Source organism: Microtus pennsylvanicus, chromosome X (assembly GCF_037038515.1).
Source record: "Microtus pennsylvanicus isolate mMicPen1 chromosome X, mMicPen1.hap1, whole genome shotgun sequence".
NCBI lineage: Eukaryota > Metazoa > Chordata > Mammalia > Rodentia > Cricetidae > Microtus > Microtus pennsylvanicus.
The window spans coordinates 115494553-115519570 of NC_134601.1; the positions used below are offsets into that span (position 1 = coordinate 115494553).

Consider the following 25018-nt stretch of genomic DNA (forward strand, 5'->3'; position numbering starts at 1 on the left):
GGGAGTTGTTGCACCGCCCCCACCCCGGTAGTGTCTGCTAGTGCACCACGCCACGTCATTTGTCTTCTTCATCCTCTTGTTCCCAGGAGTCCGTCTGCAAAGCTCAGCTCTACTGAACACCACTGTCCCACGGGCCTGTGAAACAGAACCACAGCATGGCAGCATTTAGCTGGGTTATATGTTATATGTTAAGATAATCCTGTCAGGTATTTGCTCCTATGGCTTCTTGTCCTTGCTGGAAAAGATACTGAACATGGGCACCACAGTAACATGCTAATCTTGATGTTCTTTGAACAATACATTAGTCTAGATGTCTGTCCACATTGGCTGCATGTTAGAGTCACCTAGGGAGCTTCCACAAATTCAGATGCCCAGACTACATTTTACACCATTGGCATCTGAATTACTAGAGGTGGGCCCTAAGCATTTTTCTCTTTTTTTTCCCTCAAAAATGTGTTTATGAAAATTTCAAATTACGAAAAATTTAACAATACTAGTACCCTCACATAGATTCCCCAATTGTCACCCTTCTTTTGATTTTTATTAAATAAACCCAGAGTAAGTTGCTTTCTTTTGATTTTTATTAAATAAACCCAGAGTAAGTTGCAAGCATTAGGACACCGCCCCTAAATACTTCCGAATATTTTTTTTTCTGAAAATTAAAAGCATTATGTGGTATAACTGCAATAGAATTAACATGTTCAGGAAAAGCAACATTAATGTAACATGGTTATCTGGAATTAACTCATGCTCAATTTTCCCCAGTACTCCCAATAATTTCTGTGGCGGAGCCAGGGACCTGCTCCCTCCACATGGTAGTGCTCACAAAAGTCTTCCAATAATTGCATAGAATGTTTCTATATAAACATGGGGTATCAGTCTTTTCGTCACTTTACTTTTTTCTTTCATTTTTGAAAAGAAATTTATTTTCCTAATACATATTCTGATTATTGTTTCACCTCTCCCCCACTTTCTTTCTGTCTCTTAAGAAAAAATAAACAGGAATCTAAGGAATAAGAATTAAATAAAGCAAACACAAATAAATTAGAATAGAACAAAACACCAAACAAGAAGGAGGGTCAAAGAGAAAGCACAAGAAATACATATAGACACAGAGATGCACATCTTGGCACATATGGGAATCCCATTTGTGGGCTATCGGGTTTGTTTTGTTTTGTTTGGGGAGTGTTTTGTTTTTTTCAGAGTTGAGTAGTTCCCTATACTTCAGAAATATTTTCTGATGCAAACTTTAATAAAAAGAAAAAAGTCAGGGCAGTTTTTGTTGACTGTCCCTTCCTTTAGTTTCCTGCTGGCTAGATTGAAGCCCGCGTTCGTGCACGGTTCTCTGTAGCTGCAGCTTATCAGAAGGGGCATGGTTTCTGTCAGTTTGCCTCTCTATTGGTTTTGTTTTGTTTTTTTTTTTTTTGGTTTTTTCGAGACAGGGTTTCTTTGTGGTTTTGGAGCCTGTCCTGGAACTAGCTCTTGTAGACCAGGCTGGTCTCGAACTCACAGAGATCCGCCTGTCTCTGCCTCCCGAGTGCTGGGATTAAAGGCGTGCGCCACCACCGCCCGGCTCTCTATTGGTGATGTTAACTTTGATCCCTTGGTTAAGGCTGTGCCTGCCAGCTTTCTCCATTCTAAGAGGACTGTCTTCCTTTTGTAATTTATGGTAATTTGAGGGAGACACGTAGAGGTTCTGTAGATATTCTGGTTCTCTGTAGGCATTCACGCAGTGGTTTCAGGAGACATTGATTCTGGCCAAAATCAATGGTTACTATGATGCCTACAAAATTGAGATCATATGTATCTACATTGCTTTACGTTATTAGTCAATATTCTTTTGTTCCAGAAAGAGCTTTTGCTTCTCATTCCATAACTCTCTACTCTTAGCTGCCTGCCTGTCTAGCTTGCTGCCTGTTGAACATATCAGACAAATTGTAATCTACCCTCCTGTACATGACATTCTGAAGCTGATACTTCATAAATTTGGACACAACCATTTTAGTCTCATCTGGTATTTTGTTTTTACCAGTACTGGAAGAAAAAGTTTTCTGTGGCAATCTAGTTGCTCAAGGGCTACCATGTAGGAAGGCATCAGTAGTTTCCTGAAAGGTCCCAAGGTGATGTCAGTCTGTAGCCTGAGAGTCAGTGGCTTCGCATCCTCTAAGGAGTGATCACCTGTTCCTGTAAGGTGTTTTCCTAGTGCCTAAAATTTGTGGTACTGAGTCATTACCTTGGGTTTAGATTTTTGTGAACATTATCACATGAAGAGAAAGCCGACCCTTGGCCCCACCATGGAAATTGTGTTCAATAGGTCTAACCTGCACTGTAAGATTTTGGTACAGGTGGTTTCCTGAACAGTCTAGGGAGTAATCCTGGAAACAGGAAATTCGGGGCTTCTGATTTTACTTTTTGACTATAATAGTACTTTTTCTTTTGTAATTTTGTTACTAAGTAGTGTTCTCTCTCTCTCTCTCTCTCTCTCTCTCTCTCTCTCTCTCTCTCTCTCTCTCTCACACACACACACACACACACACACACACATCACAGGCATGTGTCAGTGTGGTGTTTATGTGGTGTTGGCATTAAACCCAGGACTTTTCACATGCTAAGTAAGCATACTACCAACAGAACCACACCCTCAGTATCCAAATAGCAAAGAATTTAAGCCCTCATATTTTGTGTGAGTGTTGGGAATTGTCAGTTTACCCAAAGACTGTCTGTCTTTCTGTTCGTGATGTTATTTGTTATAATTTGTGGTCATTGAACAGAATTGATATGGTGACGTTTTCACATGCCACAAGACTGTAAGGCGAAGGGTCTAAGCCATCAGTGTGGGCCTGTTCTGAGACTGGAGTCATGGTGTGGTTTCCAGTTCCAGCCACTTCGTTTTTAGAGGAGGGGGAATATTCTGCAGTGTATCCCCACATAACTGGTGAATTTCCTCTAAGGCAGGGTCCTGTAGGCTCTGGTTCCCAGGAGCTGCTGGGAATGTTTGTGATTTAGGTCTTTTCACTTCCTGGTTTCAACTCTTAGCCATGAACTATGCTAGACCATTTAGTTCTTTAAAATATCATTACTACTACTACTATTATTATTGGTGTGTATGCATATGTGTGTACATTTGTGTACGTACAACTTTGTGGAGTCAGTTCTCCTTCTCCTTTTATATGGATTCTGAGGATCCAAACACTTACCCACTGGGCTGCTTCTCCAACCCCTACACATGGTTCTCTATGAAGCCTCAAGACAGAGATTTATTTTAAGAACAGACAGATGGGTGGGACAGCATATTCTCTAGAATTATGTCAACAGGTTTGAAATACTAAAAGCCTCTACTTATAAGCTACAAAATCTCCGGTGAAATAATTGATTGCTATGTCCTCCCCAAACTCATTGTCTATAAAAAGAGAGCCAGCATTCTGAAATGACCAATCTGAAATGAAACGGCACAATACAGGTAAAGTACCTAATAGTCTTCAGCATTGAGTATAAGTTCTCAATGAATGTTAGCTGGTATTATTTTCTTAATCAAGTTCTTTTAGGAATGGACCGTGGCTGTTAGCTCTAGTGAGAGAGTTGAGGTTGTGCCTGCCTTGCTATATGTCTGTGCACATGGGCTTGCATATGAGTACATATTTATGCATGTGTATTTCAGGGCCAAACATGCTACAAGGCTATTAAGTACAAATGTAGCAAATATGCATTATGAAATTCTCTTTAGTTGTACGTCTTTGGTGAGCCATATATGATTGTATTTGCACGTGCATTATGTCCATCCCTTCCTTCATTTATGCATGAGAAGTTAGAGTGGCCTTGCCTTGGAAACACGTAAGTGACATAAGCAGTGCCAGTGATCTTGCCATGAATAATAAAAACACTTATGATCCATTTTATGGTTTTCCGATGTCGATGTATATTGTTGATGATACTTATTACGTGTGTCACCAGTTGGTCTGAGCAGGAAGATGGTGGCTGAAAATACGATAGTCTAAATCCCAGATATAGGCAAGTCATGTTTGTTTCCAGTTTTCAACAACAGAAACAAAAACACCTCAGAAGGAAGTGATGATCTCACTACCTTTTCAAGGAAGGTCATGGTTCACTAGTAAATGCCAGCGAAATAGGAGGGCAAGAAAAACTGGTAAGAGACGCCCTGAAACTTTGGATCTTATGCTAGGTGAATACAGTTGGAATATAATTTCTCCCAAGTTCATGTTCCTCCTTACCCTCAAACTGGCTTGTCAAGCCAGCACTCACGTTCAGGTCATTGATATACAGAGGCCCAGAAAAACGGGAGACCTACAGTGAAATGTTGGGGTGATGCCACAGTGTTACAGGAAGCCACTGATTCAAATCGCAGAGAATTTGGGACTAGTGAATTGATTCAGTTGATCTGGGACTGGAGCAAGACTCTGAACATAGGCCAAGGATATTCTGCCACTTACTAGCTTAGTGATCCCGAGTAAATCACTGATCCCTGGTTTCCTTATTTGCAAAATGGCTGCTCATCCCAGCTCTTTTCTTTATAACTCATGCAGTTGAGGTACAGTGATATTGATATCAGGAGGGGTGATGACCCGTGCGTGTAATCCCAGCATTTGGAAGGCAAATATAGGAGGACAGTCTGGAGTACCTAGGGAGACCGTGGTTCAAGCAAAGAAATGAAAAGCTAGCCTCGTGTAGGCAAAATAAGACTTTCTGTATGGGTTTAAGTCAGGTGACCTTTAGCGTCAGCTGCCTCTGAATCCTTCTTTGTGCCCTCTAGGGCTTTTCTTGGTATGTTCACAGTGTACATTACAGCATGCTATGGCACCAGTTACGTAACCTCCTCAGAACCATTTAAGAAGTATAGACTAGCCTGGCAGAGAGAAACTAGTGAATTCATCATTGTTTTGGTACCATACGAACCGAATGCACAGATTTGGTTGAGGTGAAGTCAAATGATTCCATTCGAGCGCCTAAATCTGTTGCAGATAGTCTTTTCTCTAAGAATGTATCACCATGGCCTTTGCATTTTGTATAGTGTTGGGCTAGGTATTACTTTTAAAAAATATTTATTCATGTAGTTTTATGTACATATGTATGCCTAAGTGTATGTATATGTACCATGGGTACATGCATGTCTTTGAGAAGGCAGAAGATGATGTTGGGGCCCCTAGACTTGACTTTACAGGGAGGGTCATGAGCCACCCTATGTGGGTCCTGTGAACTGAACCCAAGTTCTCTGCAAGAGTGGCAAGTATTATTAATCTTCGAGCCTTATTTACATATAAGTTTATTTTTTTTTGAAAATTTAGTGAGATCTAATCATATCTACCCTCCCATTTCCTGCCTCCAACTCTCCATGCCCCCCCAACCCCTCTCCCAAATTCATGTCAATGCACTAAGTTCAGTTAGTGCTTCTCATATTGCATGTCTGTTGGGGACATTCCACTGGGGAATGGGAAACCTACCCATAGCCATACTCTCAAAAGATAATGACCCTCCCTCCCCAATCATTCATTGGCGGTAGCTCCTAAGTAAGTCGTGGTGCCTGCAGATCATCTAAGGTGGAATTCTGGCTGGTTGACCAAGCTTTAGTGCAACTGAGAGCTATGAATATAACCCAAGTCTTTAGAAAGACAGCAGGTTCTACTGCAGAGCCTATGACTTCCCCAGGTATGGAATTCCTCCTGTGGAGCAGGCCTCAAATACGGTCAGAAAGCAGGGGCTTTGCTGTGCTTCCTCATAACAGCCATGCTGCCATCGTACCAGTGGACACGTCTCTCCTGGTAGGTCAGCATCACAATATGCAGAGTCCAGCACGGGGTAAGAGCACCCATGCCTCTCCTCCCCAGCAGCCTGCATAACACCTCCTGGCACTGTGAAAGCTAGTCAACTCAAGTTTTCTCCTTGGTGAGACTGATTTTTTTTTTTATGATCTGTAGCTAGTATGTGGTGCCTTCAGCAGTAAGGGTCTAACCACCTAGTTATGGAGGATAATTAAGGGCAAAGACACTACTCTGTATTGTTCTGGGGATTTGGGGGCCTCCCTGACCAATAACTTATGTGCAGGCATCCCATGTCTTGTACTGTGACTTTCATTTGATAAGCCATGTCCTCTACCCATGCAGGACAAAAATACAACAAATGTGTATTTTGAAACTTGTTCATTAACTAGTGTATTTTCATAAGTCTTTCTCATAGACTCTTTTGTTTTGATTTAACAATCCAGTACCACTTCCTCTCTCCTGTTCCTCCTGATTAGCCCTTTAACCCTCAGGATCCCCCGTTTTCTCTCATTTCACATGTGTTTTACTATGCTTCCACTCATTTTTTAAGTTGGGTTCTGAGTGGTAAGGTTTCAATGACCCAAGATACCCTCTTCATTTGGATTAGCCTTCCCCCTCCTCCCCTAAGTTCCGCCCTGCTCGGCACATCTCCATGCTTAAGCCTTTCTGCGCACAGTGTTCCACTTCGCTACTTCATCTTACATATAATCTAAATTTCCTGACTTCGGCTAGAACCCTCTGGGGCTTTCAGCACTAAGTCATCTTGGTCTGTAGTTGGTGGTTTCTGTGGTTCTATCAGTTTTCAGAATTTGTTATTTTGTATCGTGCTTAGAGTTGTGTCTTGGGAGTTCATTTTAGCCTAAAATTAGATAATGGAGGTGAGATGGCTCGGTACATAAAGGCACCTGCCCCCAAGCTGATGGCCTGAGTTCAGTGCTCAGGATCCACATGGTGGAAGGAGAGAACTTACCTCCACGAGTAGCTTTCTGACCCTTGTGTGCACACTGTGGCGCATGTATAATTCTTCCAGCCCCTGTGGTGAAGTAAAATGTAAGAAAAATTAGAAAATGAAAACTTATAAGCTCATACAATTTCATCTTAAGGAACGTATATGGGGCAGGGGGCAGGAGAGGACAACCATGATTGCCTTGTTGCTCAGATTTTCTTTGCTAGAATGAGAACTATGTATCTTTTACAACGCCCAGAATTTGCTTTCTCTTCTGTATTGTTGGGAGCTATAGAGCAGTAGTGGTAGTTTCTTTGGTTTTGTGTTGGAAATAGAATCTTACTTAATATCCTACATTGACTTGAAACTTAGGATCCTCCTGTCTCAGTCCTCTGGGCTCTGGAATTACAGATGTGTCCCTTCATGTCCAGCTTTGGGACAGCATGTGTTGCAGTGAAATGTCAGTCTTCTAGCCTTGTTCTTCAGAGAAGCAATATGCAGTGGGATTCCTCTGGCCCATGCCGAGCCAGGCCACAGCGGGTCCTCTGGCCCATGCCGAGCCAGGCCCACTTACAAGGTTGTGTGTCTCTGTCAAGTCAGCTGACAGGACACATTGCTAGACTAGAATGTACCTGGGAGCTCTGAGTCTGTTCTGAATAAGATTCAGTAACTTGTGACTTTGCGCAAAAGGTGGAGATCGTTAGTGTAGTAGCTGAAGATGTGATTAGACAAGATATTGATTCTGAACTTCTGCCCTCCTCTTTGTAGTCAAGCCTGTTCTTCCTTAGGGAGGTACACACAGAGAAAAACGGAAGCGAAAACTAGGTCACGGGCTTTTGAAAAATATTGATCAGGGGGCCCACAGATGTAGTTCCAACACCTTCCCTTTTGTGTGATGTCACGCTGGGGGTAGGGCTAATGTACCCCTACAGGGACTTCCTTTTCAAGGAAAAGCTTAGAAAAGAAAAAGAGTCTCCAAAGGCAGTACCCAGAAATAATGCCGGCCTTTCTAAATGCCCTTCTTTGAAGTCGTGATCCTGTTGATTTTCTAGGCCAAGCGCTGGCATGAAGGGATGATGTGAGGTGGTCAGCTTTGAGCCATGCCTATCTCAGTTCTTAGCCCTCATATCCCTCTCCCTGGCTCCTACCCCTCCTGCTGCATGCCATCCCGCATGCATGGTTTTTATGCCCACGATGCACATAGGCAGTATGAATGTTCTGTAAACAGTAGCATTTATATTTGTACCAGCTTCAAGTCTGAGGCTCCCTGGTGGGACCCATTGTGTAAATGTCACGGTGTCACCCTGACTGTCCTCTAAGTGAAGTATGGCTCTGACTTTTAACCTTGCCTTGCCTGGGTATTTACTGTGGAGACAGCCAGGGATCTTGCTAATGCATCCCCTGGGGCGCAAATGGCTATGTTGAACCCCATGGGACTTTTGAAATGGTACCAAGAATAGCAGAAATCAAATTGGCTTTGGGTTATCAGGCCTGAGGTCCAGTGTGTTGAAAGGGTGACATTAGTAAAAGAAAGGCCAGGACACTTTCTCATTTACTTTGCACACTTGGGGGAAGTGCTCTTTGCCTTGCTAGCATCAGAAGTAGATCGTTCTTGTTTCTTTAGCAGATCACCTCAGCTTTCATATCAAATCAACAGCAACAAATAGAAAGGGCCACCATCTAAGGAAGTGCATCTAAGGCAACACTGTGCTCCAGTGCTCCGGGGTAGGCTTTTTGCCTTCTGTACCAATGGATCAGTTTCTCATGTCCATGGGCTTCTGACCCAGCAGCTTTTCAAAACACCAAGAAGCATTGCTCTGCTTTCTAGCGCCTCTCTAAGAGACCAGGGCTGCTATGCCTCTAGCCATGCCCCGGAAAGCACATTTGAGACAAATCGGCTTACTTTGCCTGCATGCCTAGGAAGCCTCTCTTTAAAACCTTAGTGTGGCCTGTGGGAGAAGAACCATATCTAAATATCTTGCTTTTCCTATCCAGGAGAGCGACGGAGACGCCGATGCCAGGTGGCGTTCAGCTACCTACCCCAGAATGATGACGAGCTGGAGCTGAAAGTTGGAGACATCATAGAGGTTGTAGGGGAGGTAAGCAAGTTGACACTGTTGCCTCATGGGGCTGTCAGCCCAACCTGTGCACCCAGTCATGAAGAGTCTTTGCTGCGCAGGTGCAGGCCCATCGGCCTTGGCAATGGATGTTCAAACTCCAAGAGACTCTAGAGACCATCTAGTTGAGTCTCCAAGTCAAATTGGTTTTGGTAGGGGAATTCCTGTAGGGCAGATTGGGGTCATATGTGGGGCCATCTGAAGCCATTGCCCTTGTAACCTAACACTGAGACCCTTTGAAATTTCAGTCCTGTGTCGTCAGCGTTCCTGTCTTCTTTAGTTATTGATGGACCCTGAATGGATGGATCCACCTCTAGAGCAGGGGTTCAGTTTTCATTGTGGAGAACAATGGATTCAGAGAGAATGAAAGTGGCATGTGACATTTATTAGACCAAGTATGTGACAGGTATCAGAAATAAGGTTTTTGTTTAGCTTTGTTTTGTTCCTGGAACCCTGACTAGGGGTGTCAAGGGGATGAAGAAAGGATAAACTACAAAGACTCCTAGAAAATCTCAGATTCAGTGGACTGAGCTCTTTAATGGAGATGCATTCACCCTACCCCACCCCCAAAAAACAAAGAAAACCCAAAACTCGGTGTATTTATTATACAGAATTGACCAGAAAAGTGGGTTATTGCATAGAGCTTAACAAGGTTTGGGGGGAGTCATCACATACAGGTAGAGGAGGAGACAGGGATATTTATAGAACTGATCAAGAAGACAGGTTTAGCAAATCTCAGTGGGTGCAGTTTGTAGGGGAGCAGCCATCAGGCCTAAACATGGGACCTGGGGAAGAACGCTACAGTGGACATTTTCTGCACCCACTGTCAGCATTTGCCATCCACCAGAGAAGACTTTGTCATTTCTATGAGCCATAGCTAGGGAAGATTTTTTTTTTTTACTTCCATGAGTCTGAGGCATTGGGGTCTTTGATAGGGCCATGTTTATGGCAACACTACACGTTCACTCAGGACTTCATCGCTCCCTTTCTTTGTTGTTGTTCTGGTGGGAAACCCTAGTCCTCACATAGGAGCTCCACTCCTAGCTCTGTGATGAGGTTCTTCACACCAACCCACTTTATCATCCTGATCACTTTATGGTGTAGATGAGCAAAGACCTTCAAGATATTCTGGCAGAGGCAGGGCTAAGGGGCAAGACAGGTCCATTGACTAGGGATACCCTCAGTCTCCTGTGCCATTTTCTCCTGAGTGTTTGATCCTATCTATCCAAAACGAGCCTTATGGTAAAATGTTCCTGGAGATACTGGGTGGGCTGCTTGGGCTCTACTCCCTCAGGCTTTGAGCATCTTGTGCCTTGGACTTAGGACCTCATCATTATGGTTCAACATTTGGCTCTCTGTATAAAAAGAATTAAGTTTTCTACTTGCTTGTATTTCCTGGACATCAGTTGACTTTACAGAAGCTCATGGTTTATAGAAAGTAGAGGAGTCTGGAAGTGAGCTGTCACGTGGGCAGAAGTGGGAGAACTGTGAGCAGAAGTCAGGTTTGAAGGCTCACTGACACCTAACCTGGCTTTAGCGCACCAGGAAGAGATCTGTAAGGTGGGAAGGCTGGCTCCGAGAGAGCGGTGAAAGAACAAAGGTTTGAGAAAGATGAGAGGGATGAGGAACTTGATGAAGATGGCCGACTTAGATTCCAAAGCCTATAGTGAGCAGTGCAGCAATGAAACGGAGACTTTGGGGTTATCTTTTCCAGAGAACAGATCACTTGCATCTCTGCTAGTCCATTTGTTTTTATTGCAACCTGATAAGGATCACTCGAATTGCTTTTGTTTTCTCACTTGTCAAACAAATATATGTGTCTCTAGGGAAGCAGTTAATGGGGCTCCTAATGTGGCCCTGGGAGAATGTGCTTTAACTCCCGTTGTTTCTAAGTTTCAGATGATCTGTGCTAATATGTTACTGATGTCAGGCAGGGCACATAGGAAATATTTATTGAAATTACGTGAGTAAGAAATGGAGACTGAGCAGAACGTCGATTTTGCGATGGGCTTTGTGGGAGCCTAGGCAGTTTGGATGCTCACCTTACTAGACCTGGATGGAGGTGGGCAGTCCTTGGACTTCCCACAGGGCAGGGAACCCTGATTGCTCTTCCGGCTGATGAGGGAGGGGGACTTGATTGGGGGAGGGGGAGGGAAATGGGAGGTGGTGGCGGGGAGGAGGCAGAAATCTTTAATAAATAAATAAATTAATTAAAAAAGAATGAAGCAAAAAAGGTGACTCCTATAGAAAAATTCTACAGTAACCAATAAAATGCTAAATTATTGGTGTATGATTCGAGGTAATTAAACAAAGAGAACAAAAAAGAGGAAAATTACAGTAAGTTATAAAATATAGAAATCACATCTGAAAGCTTATTAAGGTGCCAGGTAAGGTGGTATGTGGTTTAATCCCAGCACTCTAGAGACAGAAGAAGCAGGATCTCTTGAGTTCAGACCAGCCGAGCTATATAATGAAACCCTATCTCAGAAAACAGACAAATAATAAATATGAGGAAGCCGTTAGAACAGTGCCCGATGATACTTGGATTTGCCATAAATACGAACCCCATAATGGAGAATAGTATTTCATTTTTGTTGTTGGTTTGAGACAGGGATTCACTGGGTAGATCCAAGCTGGCTTTGAGCTTGGGTTCCTACTGCCTCAGTCTTCTGAGTGCTGGGTTTCAGGCATATAGTACCATGTCTGTCCCTGGAGAAAAAAAATTAGCTATGTGAAAATATCTCACCTTGCTGTTTATTAAAGAAGTGTAAATTAAGAGAACAGTTAGTAGGTTTCAGCTGATTAAAATCAAAGAAAAATCTACTGGTCGGATGATTGGCAATGCTTAGGGTAACTGGTGAGTTTGTTTAGCTGTATGATACTTACATGAAGGACTATCAATAGCTATATAATATGAATAAAGTATGACTCTGATTTCATTTCTAAAAATTTATCTGCAGAAAATGGTTAACAAAAATGTACACAGAAAAAATGTGTTGGTTGTAGCATTGCTTGTAATAATGAAAAATAATCAAGAAAAGGAATTAAATTGTTTTATCTAACTAGAAGACATGAAGTCATTAAGAGGGTTCACACAGAGCCCTTTAAATATTAATTTATTATGATGTTTTGCATTATAATTATTGGTTATATTCTTCTTGGCTGAGAGTTTTCAATGGCAGAGACCTGGCTTTTATCTGTCTCTGTATTTGTGGTACCTGGAATAGTGCCTGAATCCTAATGTGTACCTTAATAAATGCTTGCTGAATAACTAAGTGAATAAATGGAACTCTAAAACAGCTTGTTGCAAAATAAACGGACAGATTCGAACAGAAAATTGCACACACTAGGATATAATCATGTGAAATAGATCTATATACATGTGATCCAAGATTGAAAATGGTCTTGTCAAAGAAGATGCTTTTTCCTTTACTGGCATAATGATGCTTTAAGAACACAAGAAACATGATCGATACATTTCTAAGAAATACTATATACTTCTGCTTGTCAGCTGCGAGGGAAGGGGGCCACGGGTTGTCCCGAGGAGCAATTGCTGCACTTGGGACTAGACTCGCCTAAAGGACACAAGCCATTGGCCATCCCCTGCAATTCCAGATTCTGTTTTGCTCATTTCCAGCTGGATTCTAGGCTGCATTTGTAGTTTGCTTCACCAGGAAAAGGGAGAAAGAAAGCCATGGAATCTGAAGGCTAACCTTTTAATCTATAATTTCAAAATTGTACCAAGACTTCTCTGCTGTTTCAGCTGATTTCCCAGGTGTTTTGTCATTAGCAGTGTATAAATATCTGTCCTTGAGAGACGAATGTTGTATATGTGCTTATGGGCAGTCTCTTCTCATCCCCTAGAGCAGCAGGTCTCAGCCTGTGGGTCCCGGCCCCTTTGAGGTCGCATATCAGATATCCTGCATATCAGATATTTACATCACGATTCATAACTGTAGCAAAATTACATGATGAGGTAACAACAAAATAATTTTATGCTTGAGGGTCACCACAACATGAGGAATTGCATTAAAGGGTCACAGCATTAGGAAGGTACTAGGCCTGAAAAAAAATATCCCAAGTAAACAAAATCCTTTAAGTCCTAGGGACAGATGAAGGTTAGGAAGCAATTAAAGCTTTGTGATACCGTTGAAACAAGCAATGTCTTAATGAACTACAACATATTGGAGCTGGAGAGGTAACTCAGTGGTCAAAGGTACTGACTGCTCTTCCTTCCAGAGGACCTGGGTTCAATTTCCAGCATCTGCATGGTGTCTGACAATCATTCATAACTCCTGTCCCAAAGGATCCAGTGTCCTCTTCTGGCCCCCAGGGGCACTAGGCATGCACATAGTACATAGACATACATGCAGACAAAACACCCATATGCATAAATAAATAAAATAAAACTGTGAGAGTACAGCTTAATTGTATATATAAATATTATAATTGCCTCTTTATTGATTACTAGTATTAGAGTTGTTCACATAAAAATGCAACCTATTTTTTAGTCCCTGACATACAGCTCTTAGGATTTTGACTGTGTATGGTAGTTTTTAGAAAACAATTGAGTCACAGAATTTTAAAAATTATATATGTATCTTAATATCTAATACTAACTTAAAATATCACAATCTATGTTCATTTTCAACATTGTCATAATATAGGGTTAGGCCTACATCCAATATTTATTGTATTCGTGTGTGTGTGTGTGTGTGTGTGTGTGTGTGTATCCAAGGATTTTTCCCCAAGTATTTGTTGCTGGTTTGAGTTCCTTGCTGTGGATCCCGTGTCTCTTTCTGATTTTGCACTTTTTTAAAAAGTGGATCAGTAGCAATGTAAATGAAGCCATTACAGTACACTATCCTTCTGAAGTTCTGAGGCTCGCCATCCCCATTCTTTTCAGGTTGGCAGCTGTTCTTTTTTTTTTTCACCCTTCCAAATCCTTACCTTCATCCTTTCTTAGCACTGGTTTTCTCTTCACACACCTGTTTTTGCACTATGCAACCAAGCACACGCCCCTGGAAGGCCTAAAAGGTTTGGGAGGAAACAATCTTGGGCCCCTGGTAGGAGAAATAACAGTTCACTTGTCTGGCAGAAATTGACTACCAGCCTGCAGCCCTCAGCCCTGGTGAAGGAAGACAGCAAGCAACCCCTGAGTGGACGAAGCGGAGGTTGTGCTGGAGAGCCTCCACCCCACTTCCACCTCTTGTCTGGAGAGCAGGCAGGCAGTTCAGCCATAGGAAAAGCCATCACCGAAACCTTGAATCAAGCTGGCAATGTGGAAGGAGAATGGCAAGCTGTAAATTCCTGGGTGGATGGATGTTTTTCCTTCGGTTTTTAAATAAGTCATTATGAATACTCACTTGGGTCATTCTGGTCCAGAGTGGAGAAGACAGAGAAATGCTAGTGGGGTTCTCATGACAGACAATACATATGGTGTGGGGACAGAGTTTCTGGGCGCAGACTCTGTGGTCCCTTGGAGTTTTCCCCTTTTGTTCTTGAAGACAGCCTTGCAGCTTCTGTTTGGTTTGATTTTGTTTTCCTATCTGTGTCATCTGGAGTCTAAAGAAGGAGTTTTCTTTTTTTTTTTTTCCTGTGTTAGCTGAGGCTGATCTGATATCTTCCACAGTGGCAATGTGCGGAAAATTTTCTTTTCATATGCTTTTTTGTGATTAATTCAGGAGACATCTCTCAGAGCTCGCCGGTCAGGCCGGCTGGTGAATGAGGGCTGCAGACTCAGAATTAGAGCCTGTACTAGCTTTGCGGTTTGCAAAGATGCTAACTTGCATGCTCCAGAACTGTCTGCCTTCCTCTTCTTATGCCCATAGAAGGAGATCGGAGCCGCTCATCTCGAGCTAAGCAGGCTCTTGAAATGCTTTAAACCTTCGCTCAGCCAGATAAACCTCTGCGTGGGTGGATGGCTGCTTCCTCCTCCTTTCACTCTTGCTCAAGAGAAGTCAAGTTCAGTGTTCTCTTTCTCAGCACATATACTAAAATTTGGTGAAGTTCATTAAAAGCTAACTGGGCCAAATTGGTGGTGGCTCACATCTTTAATCCCAGCACTCTTGGGAGGCAGAGGCAAGCAGATCTCTGTGAGTTCAAGGCTAGCCTGATCTATAAAGCAAGTTCCAGGACAGCCAAGGCTGCTACCCAGAGAAACTGTGCTGTCTCCAAAAACAAACAAACAAACAAACAAACAAAAATAAAACAAAACAAAAGCTGATAGGTTAATAGGCAATCCAAACATGCCCCCATTCCCCACCATTACTTAAGAAGCACTTCCATTTCTTATTTTAAAAGGCTACATATAATACAAAAATCCTGGTATTGGAGTTTGATCATCTAAATAACTCCAGCTGTTCTACAGTTGTCTCTGTTTAATTTAGTGGGGAACACATCTATTTTCCTAGTGGGTCCATGTCCTGGAGCATTCATACTATGGGTAGGGATACCATGTTTAGAAGAGACAGTAAGCTGAGTGTAGTGATGCATGTCTATAATTCCAACATCTGGGCGGAGGTAGGAGGATCAGTTATTTGAGGTTCTCATTAGCTACAGCAGTAAGTTTGAGGCCATCCTAAGCTAAATGAGACCCGATCTCAAGTAACAACAGCCTCAAGTGAAGAAAAGTAGTTATATTTGAATCATCAGCATACAGTACAGGTCACAACTGAAAGTGAGTTCAGATATATTTATGGCAGACATGGATAACTATGAAACTTCCCAAATATTTAAATGCTTTCACCATGCAAGAGGCTGTATTTATAGAGACTCGGAGATTTATTGATCAGAATGTGCACATTGAAACAACCTCAGTAGTTGTGGAGAGCACCACAAGAAGCTACGAATCTAAAAGGGGTGAAGGATGATGGACTTGACAAATGAGCAAGGAGGCGAAAGCAGGAAACCCACGTGGGGGTGAAGAAGAGGCCACCTGTGCGCATGTGTTTGGGATGAGTGTGGAGTATATGAAGCAGATGCTGGGAATGCAATGAAAAGACACCGATGTAAAAGCTTCAGGAGGGCTGAAGAGATAGATGTTCATTCACGGAGGGGGGCAGTTTAAATAGCCCGTGGGAGTGGTCCTGACCTTCCCTGAGGAGGGGTTATCATTTGGCAGGCTTTCTTGACCCTCCCTGCAGAGGGGTCACCATTTGGTGGGCATTCTTAGAGGTGGAGTTTGGACTAAGGTAACCCCCAGAGGAAGGGGCTTGAAATGGAGTTTTCTGCCCAGTATTCCAGAGATGGATGCCAGGGGGCTGGGATGAGGCCTCTGACTAAATATTTCAGACTTTTTGTATAAAGGGGTGTTAGGGAGCTGGGGTGATGCGTCTGACCAAACACTCACACAGGACTTGTTCAGAGAAGTATCCTGGGGAAAGCGTTTCACCTTTCCATTCCCGGGCATCTTCCCTGCTTCACAGATGTAGATGATGTCTGCACGGCTGGCTGGTGGCTGGGAGTTGAAATTGACTCTGCTGTTTCCTCAGCTTCCAATAGGGATACGATAGAGAAATTACTTCCTTAAGCCTGGAACCTGTATAAAGGCTATTCCTTGTAAAGACATGGAAGTTGTGCTGGAATGGAAACTGTCTGTACGCAGCCTTTTCCAAACAGCGCTACTTGGAAACTGCCTTGTCCCAGCTATGAGCCATTAGTAGGGTTTGCTTTAGGGGCAATCATGGGGCCTTAAGTAAGTCACTTTGGTCACAGAAAGGCACAGCTAGGGTTTGTTTTCAGCCTAATTCCAGAAGCTTACAGAAGACTGATGATGAGCTGGGATTGAGTGGGCATGGGGATAAGGTGGGCTTCTACTCCCTCTCTTATTGTGGGCAGAAGCTGTGAACCTTTGGTACCAGATTTAGTCTATACTTTATTGCTAGGGTACACAGTTCTTTTTCGGTGTTCAAATACAGAAGCATCAATACGGGATATCTTGATTTCTAAGCAGAAGGTATGCAAGCTGTGCAGGTTCTCCTCTTTTGTTCCAGAAATTTCTCCAGGATGTGTGTGTGTGTGTGTGTGTGTGTGTGTGTGTGTGTGTGTGTGTGTGTGTGTTAGAGAGAGAGTGCACATGTGTGTGCCTGGGTTGCCAGATGTATCTTCCTTAATCACTTTTCTACCTTATTTTTTGAGAGTCTCATTGAACCCAGAGCTCAGCAGTTCAGCTAGTGAGGCTGGTCAGCAAAACCCAAAGATCCTCTTATCCCTGCCTCCCCAGTTCTTGGGCTGCAGGTGTGCACAGCTACATTTTGATTTTATGTGAGTCCTCTGTTTCCATGGCAAGCACTTCAAGTCTGGCTCCATCTCTCAAGCTCCAGGATGAGGTCTTTGTCTGTTTTGTTCACCAATGAATATATCCCAACATCATAAGGCAGTACAGGATAATGGTTTAGTAAACATTGACATCATTGGAATGGCCACACATGGTTGGTATTGCAGGACCTAATTCAGAAGAGCAGTAACAAAATAAGGATCTCTTGTTCCCTTTTGCCCCCCCCAGCGCCTGCCCCCCCCCCCCCAAAAAAACCTTTTGGGGAAGCAATCAGGACTTGATAGAATTTCTTTTCATGATTTGCCTGGCATGAATCCATTGGTACTGTGTTTGCTAGGGGGAAACCATTGTTCTGGGCTGGGCTTCAGTGCCCTTGTCTTTTTGTAGGAAATTGAACCAAATCTCTGAAGAGAGCTAGTTTGAAAATAAGGATCATTTTTCTCCTATCTCCAGGCTTAATCTTGAGACCAAAGCAGCAGACTATAGGAAGAAATTGTATTACACAGTTCTCAGTGGTTCTGGTACCAGGCTTTCCCACAGGAAGGGCTCAGGGTCACAAAGAAACACCCCTTGTGCCCAAGGAAGCTGCAATTGGAAGAGTATCCCCCAGGTGGTGAGCAATGGTTTTATTGTCAACACTTCTACTCACTGCGTGGCTAATGATATACCTCTGCTGTTTTCCCACAGGCCTCTCAGGCTGTGCAATGACAGGGATGCTAGCATCTGGGGTGTGGCAGGGCAAAGATACCTTTGTTTTCCCAGTAGGCAGCTGCTGATCCTACACGTCAGGAGTGTTTTCCTGGTGTCTCACACTAGAGCTGCTTAGTAGGAATGGGAATATTTCAGACATCATCAAACTGAATAGATATGGAGTTGGTCCAGCTCCCTTTGCAGCCTGGGATTGTGCCACTCAGTCGTGAGTCCTGCCTTGGGTTTTTTCTTGCCCTGTGATTCCTGAGAGGAAAGGGGCTATTTTATGGTTCTTTATTTAGAGCTAGCACAAGGACCCCATGCTACAAATCCCGTGACTATTGATATGCAGACTCACAGTGAATCCTTCCAACCATCTTAATCCTATCAAAACCCTCTTGAAGGAATAATACACACCAACTGAGTTGGCATAGAAACATAGAAATGCTAGTCGGTGGAAATTGTGTTAAATGCAGTGAACTGATACTGAATAATCATCAGGACAGCCATACATGGATGCTGTTGTGTGCATTCTTCCCTTAAGATTCTGTGACCATGCAAATGTGCCTCCTACTCTACAAATCTCAATGCTATGCTTTTCTAGCAAGCGTCCTAAATGTACTGCTTCCGTTTTCTCCATTCCCCCTTCATTAGCTTCTTTCTCCCTTCTGGAATGCCCTGAACATATCTCCCCTAATTGTAGCGACTGTTTCTAATTTCTTAAAGGCCTACCTTAATTTTGATTTATCTTTTCTCAAATTTGTCTTCTACCACCCCAGCTCTAGGTGAGCTCATCTTCATGTAACAAGTTTGATTTGCCCCGAGTCACGGTCTCTTTCTCATCTATTTATCCTGGATTGCTAGCCTTAGTCTTTAGTCACACCTTTCTATTTTGGTAGATTGTCACCTCCTTCAGCAAAAAATAGGTACTTATCATATATGATTCTGTGCCCCTAGATTCTAGCATAGGACCATAATGCACACACCTCTAACAGAGACAAAGGTCGTGCTTAATTAAATATGCCGCTTGAGATGTGTTAACCAGCTCTGTTAGGCAGATGGAGAAGAGGGTTTATTTTGGCAGGAGAAAAAGGAATGAGTTCATACAGCCAAGTTTCAGGATAGAATTTGAACTGGGCTTTGAGTTTTAATTTTCTTTATTATTTGTTTGAATTATGTAAGTTCTAAAGTTGTGTTTGGCTTGCATTGGTAATATATGCCTATAGAAAAGATCCTAAAGTCTCTAGTTCCTTTTTCTATCACCCCACTTCTTATTGGTAGCGTAATACTTGCTTGTTCTCAGAATGACCTTAGTTTTCCTCCAAGAAGCTAACCAAATATTCGGACATCTCAAATTCTTCCAACAGTTTTTCTTTCACTTGCCCTTAGCTCATTGTTCAAGACCAGTTCATACCTCAAAACGGAACCTGTCTTGTGTGTTCTCACTGCTTTTCCGGTCTAGCTCCTACAGTAAAACTGAAACCTTATTGCCCTTTGATACTCTGGTTCTCCCCACATCCCAGGAGGAACCCAGAGAAAAATCTGTCTACCTTCCAAGCCCTTACCTCAGAGGTGTTTTTTGTAATCACATTTTTAAAATTTAATTGAAAATAGAGGTTTTTTTTCTCTCAACTGCCTAGTTTTGGTTCTCTTGAAAAACCTTCCACCCTCCCTCTCTTCTCTTCTTCATCTTCCTCCTCCACTCATTGCTCCTCTTCTTCCTCCTCTCTGCTGTTTGTTTGGCATACTGAGAGTAGAAATTAGGCCTCGTGGACACTAGGCAAGTATTTGCCTAAGGAGCCACATTCCCAGCCATTTGATATAGCTGTGTAACCCAGGTTGCCGTCACAGGTGCTATTATCTTGCTTGCTGTATCATCTGAGTGATGGAATTACAGATGTATGCCACCATGCCTGGTTATATTTACAGGTGTTTTTATTAGTGGTTTTCATAAAACAAAACACATAAAATTACAAAGCAAACTATAGTGAAGTACACATCAAATAAAAGTAAATTTTGATATAGAAATATATGTAATGCCTTCATAATACAGTGAATAACAAATGCCACCTAGCAGGTATGATTTGTACCATTTTAAAGTAGCACAAATAATATTTTGAGGTACTCACAGCATCTGTGATGTGATAGGAAAATATGCATGAGTTATTTCATGATGAGTCACAGGTCCTTCTAATACTGGTATGTTACCTATTTTAATAACCAAAGGAAATGCCAAACTTCAGTTCGAAGTTGACGAAAATGAAGTGTTACATTTTCCCACTTATATTGGGTTCCAGGCTAACGCCCTTATCTGTCTGCATAAGGGCCATGTGACCTACTTTCTGTTTCTAACTTGACCTCGGACCTCTCTTCTCTTTGCCTCCACACAGGTAGAGGAAGGATGGTGGGAAGGTGTACTTAACGGCAAGACTGGAATGTTTCCTTCCAACTTCATCAAGGAGCTGTCGGGGGAGTCGGATGAGCTTGGCATTTCCCAGGATGAGCAGCTGTCCAAGTCAAGTAAGGAAGTCTACTGAACAGGAGAGGGGGAGACCACGAGGCTCTGGCCTAGCCTCCCTTATGAACGATTGTTCTGTGCCAGAGGCCTGTGACAAAAGCTTGTGGGTATTTTGTTGGCTAGAGTACCCTGCCCACTGTGATTTAGTAATCTTATCACCGTATAGATGTGATCTATAGCTATAGGTTCTATATATCTCTGGATAAGTGAGTGCCAGTCCTCACCCATGATAGTACTGGCTCATGGGTGGCACATGTTGCTGTGCCTCCCCGTACTTCTAGAATGTCATTTCCCATTGAGTTTGTAATTATCTTTTAATGAGATGAGATGATCAGTATTCCCTAGTATCTTCTGATGAACTTGCGGGAAATACAGCAAAATTATTAGTGCCAAGGTACTGTGTTCAAGATAAATGCATGCCAGCTCCATTGAATATATGACAAGATAGTCAAGAGGCCAGGCCTCACCTTGAATGAGAAAGTGGTTCCTTTTGCAATGGTGAGAACAAACTTCAGGTGTGTTTTTCTCCAGGGCCTGAAGGTTTCCTTCCAGCTTCTCTGCTACCCTTTCCAGCTCATGGAGCAAAAGGTCAGGACCAGGAAGCTTTGTTCTCCCAGTCACTAACCCAACTTTCCATGTGGGTGTCTGTGTCTATCTTGTGCCATGTTGAGCCAAGGTCGTGGGCATGAATGTTGTAGGAGACTGACCTGTGTCATAGTGGTGTGATGCTACTTGCTGTCTTTCCTTCCTGAAAAGAGGAGGACAATCCAGTCTTAGCAAAACAATTCTGAAATATTGTCTCTTTCCATTTGGAAAATTGTAATTTAGATAGTATTCTTCTGTTGCCTTGGTTCCCTTTATTCACCCAGCAGTATAGATGGACAAAGGTTTGATTCAGAAGTTGAAGCTATCTCCAGAAAAGTACTTATGTGACCTTTTTTGCTTGGTGTCTCAGCAATGGCTCTGGGTCATAAAGCCTGCCACACATAGAAGCAACTGTACTGGCTGGTTGACCCAGTGGCTGTAGCAGGACCCCTCCCTTCCACTTCCAACATTCAAGAACCCTCCTGCTCCAGACTTCATTCTATCCTTGAGTCTAGATTATGGAGGATTGGTATGGCCATTGAAGTATTTGGTAACTTTTTACCTGTGAGCTGGGCCTTGTAGTTTTCCACTACTGTGGCTAGCTAAATAAGTAGAACAATGAGAGTTTATTTTGCCCCCTCCCCTGAGTTCACAGTAGAATTTTAGCTGCTCTGGAACACTCTTTTGTTCATTAGAATAGAATCATGCCTGGTAACTAGGTTCCACATTAATAATGCTGTATCTCTGGAATATTGTAGATTAAATATGCTTTTGGGGAGGTCAAGATCAGGTTATTACAATTTGACTTCCATGAAGAAATGAAGTCTAAGTTCCAACAGCAATATTATATATAAACCACCTCACATATGAAGGTCCTCAGTAAATGATAGGACTCACTATTAGGATAGACTTGGGACATGACCAGTTAGTGTTTTGCTACTTGTTTTCTCTTTGCTACCATAGCCACTGTAGCATTTTGACTGCATTTAAAAAGTACCTTGTAACTCTTTTACTGATACAGAGATGGAGATTTGGGGACCACCTCGCTGGGAAGTCTTTATGTCTTAACATCATACCATCTTAGCTATATATTCTCACAAGTGAAGAGTTTCAGGGAATACACCCCATAGTTTTTGGAACTATTGAAACAAACTGTACCCCAAAATGCATCCCAGGTCATTACCATGGAAAGGTGACTGTAGTGAACTCCCCTCTCAAAGCATGCAGTGCTGGAATTCTTGGTACTTGAGGTTTTGACTGAATGGAATGATCTCAATCATTTGGCTGTCTTTTACCTACCTGTAGCATCAACTCAATTACTAGCCTTCTGTTTCAGAACAAGGGAAGTCTAGTGGTGTCTGTGGCCATGTTCAGTCCAGCTGTCTATTGCTGAAGGGATTCGAGGTCCCTGGAGAAGCTAACAAGGATGGATGGTTCTAATAAAAAACAAAACAATATTTGCTGTGATCTTCCTATGTATACAGTTCAGCAAATCAGTTCCCATATCTCTGTCTGCCTGTCTGTATCTATCTATCCCTTTTTGTCTTCTCCTTTATTTCCTTTTTTATTCTTCATTAATCAAATCTCTTTTGAGCTCCTATAGTTATTAAGGCGTTTGTTGATGCCTTGAAGAGTCAGAGACAAATAAGATGCAGATAGGGACGTTGCCCTCAGTCAAGTCACCTTGCAGAAAGGAGACACACATATTCCCAGAAGCTCAGGAAAGTCCCTTAGGAGCTGCCATTTGAGGAAGAATGGGGCACAAAGGCAGAGAGGCCAGTCTTTAGGTGACATTTTCTTTGGGTCCTCAACTAGCTCCCAAATCATGACACAGAGACTAATTAGCTTAAGCTTATTTCTAGCTAGCCTTTTTTTAAAATCTAAATTAATCCATTTTTATTAATCTATGTGCTGCCCCGAGGCTCATTTACCTCATCTACATCATCCTGCTTTCCTGTTTCCTCCATGTCTGGTTGACTGGTCCCTCTGTTGCCTAGCTATTGGCAATTCAGTTCTTTATGAGACCAATCAGGTGCCTTAGGCAGGCAAGGTAAAACAGCAATACATCTTTACATAGTTAAACAAATGTAGCATAAATAAAAGCAATATATCTTTACATAGTTAAAGAAAGGCAACACATCTTTACATAGTTCAACCAATTTTCTATTCCATAACGCCAGTATCATGGTGATGTAGGTTGTAGTGACCAAAAAGGGATTCATAGAAGAATAGATGTGAGAATAGTGTCTTTGTTGCTGTGTTGTGGTAGGGTTTTCAGTATTTGTCCATACTCATGATTTGCTTCATCATAAAATTGTGCTAAAATGTATATCTAACCAGACCACATTGCTGCAGAGAATATTTCTATTGGTGGGATTTATCCAAATAGACTTTTGATTTTAGAGTGGTCTGCTTATTCTCTCCCTACCCCATTCACCAGAGAATAGTGTTAGGACGTTGGATATATTTTACTTTTTTTGAAAAAAAAACTTTATTGTTTTGAAGTAATTAATTCATAGGAATTTCTAAAAATTAAACATGAACTTTATGGGGAGGACCCATGTATACTTCACCACGTTTCCCCAGTGATTACATTGCCTATAATTACAGTAAATGCATATTTACTTTTGTCCTATAATTGATAATACAAAATGTAGTTAGTGTACACATAACGTCTAGCTTTTTTTGTGTTTTATGAGCCAAAATGTACTTTATCAGAGTCTTTGTTTGATCAACCCACTTAATAATCTTTATAAATAGCAACCCATTTTTCTATAATCCTTGCTTAATTACATGACTGTGCAGCTAAGTTAAATCCTAATCTTTGTACCGTATTTGTAATTTTTAGAGATTACAATGATATCACATAAATATTCTTTTAAGTGCTGACAGGTATTAGGATGAGGGCTAAAATCTGTATCCTGATATGGAGAGAGCATTGTGTACAATATGTTCTTGTACATCTTTGCTTCACTCATTCCTTTGAATGTATGCATTCTTATTTGTATACTTTGCAAATAATATCTGAAGTTATGAGTTTTGTATATTAATAAATGACTCTGACAGAGGAAACATTGGCATTGTCCTTATAAAAGAAGCAATGCCATTGACTATGTGCCACATGGTTGGTGTTTAATGCATTCTTAATTAGCCTATTATTACTTCAGGAAAGCATTTTATCTTGAATGACAGGTAAAAATTTCTACAACTTGCTTCTCATACAATTTTACATATATCATTTGGTTCATAACTCCTATTCAGGATAATTTGTTCTGCCAAGGACAGTTTTAACAGTCATATGGGTTGGTCCATAGTTGAGTAGTAGCAGAACTTTTTGCATATTTAAATTTGAAAACATTTTTTTACCATACTTGGAGCTTGTAACACTTTAGATGTATTTTTTCAAAAAGATTTTTTAAAAATCCTTAGTTATCAATGATTTTAAACATAGGTAAAATATGAATAATGCAAAAAGTTCCTTTGTACCTGTTGGTCAGTTGATCAGTTCTCAGCCTATGGCTAATTTGTTGACATTATGTCCCTACACATTCCTGCTCTATTTTATCTTAAAGAAACTCCTTGACATTAGATAATTCCACCCATAAATATTTTAATATTTATCAATAAAAGGGTTTCTTAAAGTACCATTACCACATGCACACAAAATTGCAGCGATTCCTTAAATAATTCAACAAGTACTCCATGTTAACTATCCTCTAATAACCTTTTTTGTATGGAATTTGTTGACATGAATCTGGATCCAAATAAGGCACATACACAGTGATGGGTTGACATGTTTTAAATTTCTCTGAATCTGTCACTTTCTCCATCATAGGTCCTCCTTCTGTACAATCTATTTCTAAAGAAGCTGAGCTCTTTGTCCATTAGTTCCTCGTTGTCTGGCTTGTGATAGTTTCATTTCTCTTTTGTTATTCAGGAGATTGATCATTAGATCTAGGGATGAGTAGATTAAGATTGTGTGTGTATGTGTTTCACATTTTCTTAGGTGGTCCTTGATGCTCTACTCGGAGGGTCATGGGGTCCAGTCTTCCTTTTGGACTCAGCTGTCATTGATTATCAGTAAGAAGTGATCAGACAGGGCTTACAGAG

General features: G+C 41.8%; 1 protein-coding gene across 11 annotated transcripts in view; it reads left to right on the forward strand.

Annotated features, from left to right (window-relative positions):
• The window catches only part of Sh3kbp1 (SH3 domain containing kinase binding protein 1), a 339294-nt gene that overhangs the window by 165223 nt on the left and 149053 nt on the right, over positions 1 to 25018 (forward strand). For 6 of the 11 annotated variants that reach the window (XM_075956717.1, XM_075956712.1, XM_075956718.1 and 3 more), the window contains 2 exons: positions 8716 to 8819; positions 20196 to 20325. In XM_075956717.1, coding sequence (XP_075812832.1) covers positions 8716 to 8819; positions 20196 to 20325 — 234 coding nt within the window. Of the gene's footprint in view, positions 1 to 8715; positions 8820 to 20195; positions 20326 to 20854; positions 20912 to 25018 lie in introns of all 11 variants that reach the window. The other 5 variants (XM_075956713.1, XM_075956716.1, XM_075956711.1 and 2 more) reach the window with 1 other exon arrangement.